Genomic DNA, 1,481 nt, shown 5'->3' with positions numbered 1-1,481 from the left:
GAAAGAAAGCGCCGGGAGGGGAGAGCGAGGCATCCAGACGTGCTGGGACCCCCGCAGGTCTCCAGGCTTGGTGCCGCACGGTCTGTGGGCGCTGCCCCTCCGTCCAGGGGCTCTGTCGGCCCTGCCGGTCCCTCTGCCAGTGTCTGCTGCGTGCGTGTGCGTGCCGCCGGCGGCGGGCGGCTATACCCTGGTGGTGGAGTGTGAGTGCGGGAGCCCCGTGCTGTTGAAGCCAGCAGTGAAGGTGTTGTAGGGGTGCAGGGTCTGCAGCCCCACCAGCGAGTTGGGGATCATGGTGATGGTGTTGGGGGTCATGAGCGGGATGTCATCCGGAGAGCGGCGCAAGGTGAGGGTGTAGTCAGGCAGAGCAGCCAGGCGCAGGGCGTCGTGGGGAGGCACGGCCTCGCACTCGTGGTGCCCCTGGCTCACCTGCAAGGAGGGCATCTCCTCGTCGGGCGTGTGGGCGATGTCATTGGTGGCACCGCGCTGGGGGCTGGGCTGCCGGTGCGTGTCCTGCCGGCGCTTGTCCTTGCGGTAGTAGAGGGCGGCGAAGGCCAGCACGTTGAGGAAGAGGAGGGAGGCACCCACGGCAATGGTGACACTCAGCTCGGTGGAGTAGTCACGGGGGCTTTCAAGCAGGGTGCCTGCCTCCTGCTCCGGGCTCCACTTCTCCTTCCCGTTCTCGCTGTTGTAGGCAGGAGAGATGGCGGGGCGCTTGGTGGTCCAGATCTTGCCGTTGGGCCGACGGGTGATGTGGGAATTCTGTGTGGTGTCGGGCGGCGGCACTTTGGTGGTGGTGGAAGTGTAGTGGAACATATCATGCAGGTTGTACAGGTGGGGGACCAGGTGCTTCCAGAAGGCCACCTTAGTGGCCCGGTAGTGGTCACGTACCCGTGGCTTCAGCCCGATGTGCAGGTATAGCTGGTCACGGGGGTTGTACTTGGACCAGGCCACCTCCTCGAACCGGTTGGCCTTGGTGTGGATGAACTTGGTGTCCTGAGGGACGGGTTTGTTGGGGTCCCTGCGAAACACAGGAAAAGCCAGAGCGGTGAGAAGGGAGAGCCAAACACAGAGATGGAGGCACGGGGAACCTTTGCCAGTGGTGGCACAGGGTGGGCTGGCAAAAGGTCCTGCGTGGCTGGGCACCCCAATCCTGGGTCAAACCTCACCCACGATGACAACAGCCAGCCAACCTCCCCACCTCAGGTCCTGTCCTGGGGGCTGGCTGCACTCTCAGCTTCTCGCTGAGGTGAATGCCCTGACCCCAGTGAAGGTGCAGCAACACAGACCTCTGGGCACAGCGGACTCAGTGTCCCACACCAGGCAAGACACCCCCTCCCCCTGCAGCGTGGTCCCGAAAGGCGCAGCCGTGGTTAGCGCAGACCCCTCCCCCAGGCACAGCACCCATCCCCACTCACCCTGTCTTGGCAAAGTTGGTCCAGTAGGTCATCACTACGGCACTAAGCATGACGTCGTTCTTGGAG

General features: G+C 64.1%; 1 protein-coding gene across 1 annotated transcript in view; it reads right to left on the bottom strand.

Moving 5' to 3' along the window:
• Positions 1-180: 180 nt before the first annotated feature.
• NLGN3 (neuroligin 3) overlaps positions 181-1,481 on the bottom strand; it is an 18,426-nt gene continuing 17,125 nt past the window's right edge. Inside the window, exons 5-6 of the mRNA XM_010187516.1 lie at positions 1,416-1,481; positions 181-1,018 (exon numbers count right to left, since the gene is read on the bottom strand). The exon at positions 1,416-1,481 is cut by the window's right edge and continues 745 nt beyond it. Of these exons, the coding sequence (XP_010185818.1) occupies positions 181-1,018; positions 1,416-1,481 (904 nt within the window). The remainder of the gene's footprint in view (positions 1,019-1,415) is intronic.

This window comes from Mesitornis unicolor, unplaced genomic scaffold (genome assembly GCF_000695765.1).
Source record: "Mesitornis unicolor isolate BGI_N332 unplaced genomic scaffold, ASM69576v1 scaffold36826, whole genome shotgun sequence".
NCBI classification, from domain to species: Eukaryota; Metazoa; Chordata; class Aves; order Mesitornithiformes; family Mesitornithidae; genus Mesitornis; species Mesitornis unicolor.
Note: the sequence above shows the minus strand (reverse complement) of the source record. Positions and strands in the feature narration are given on the sequence as shown.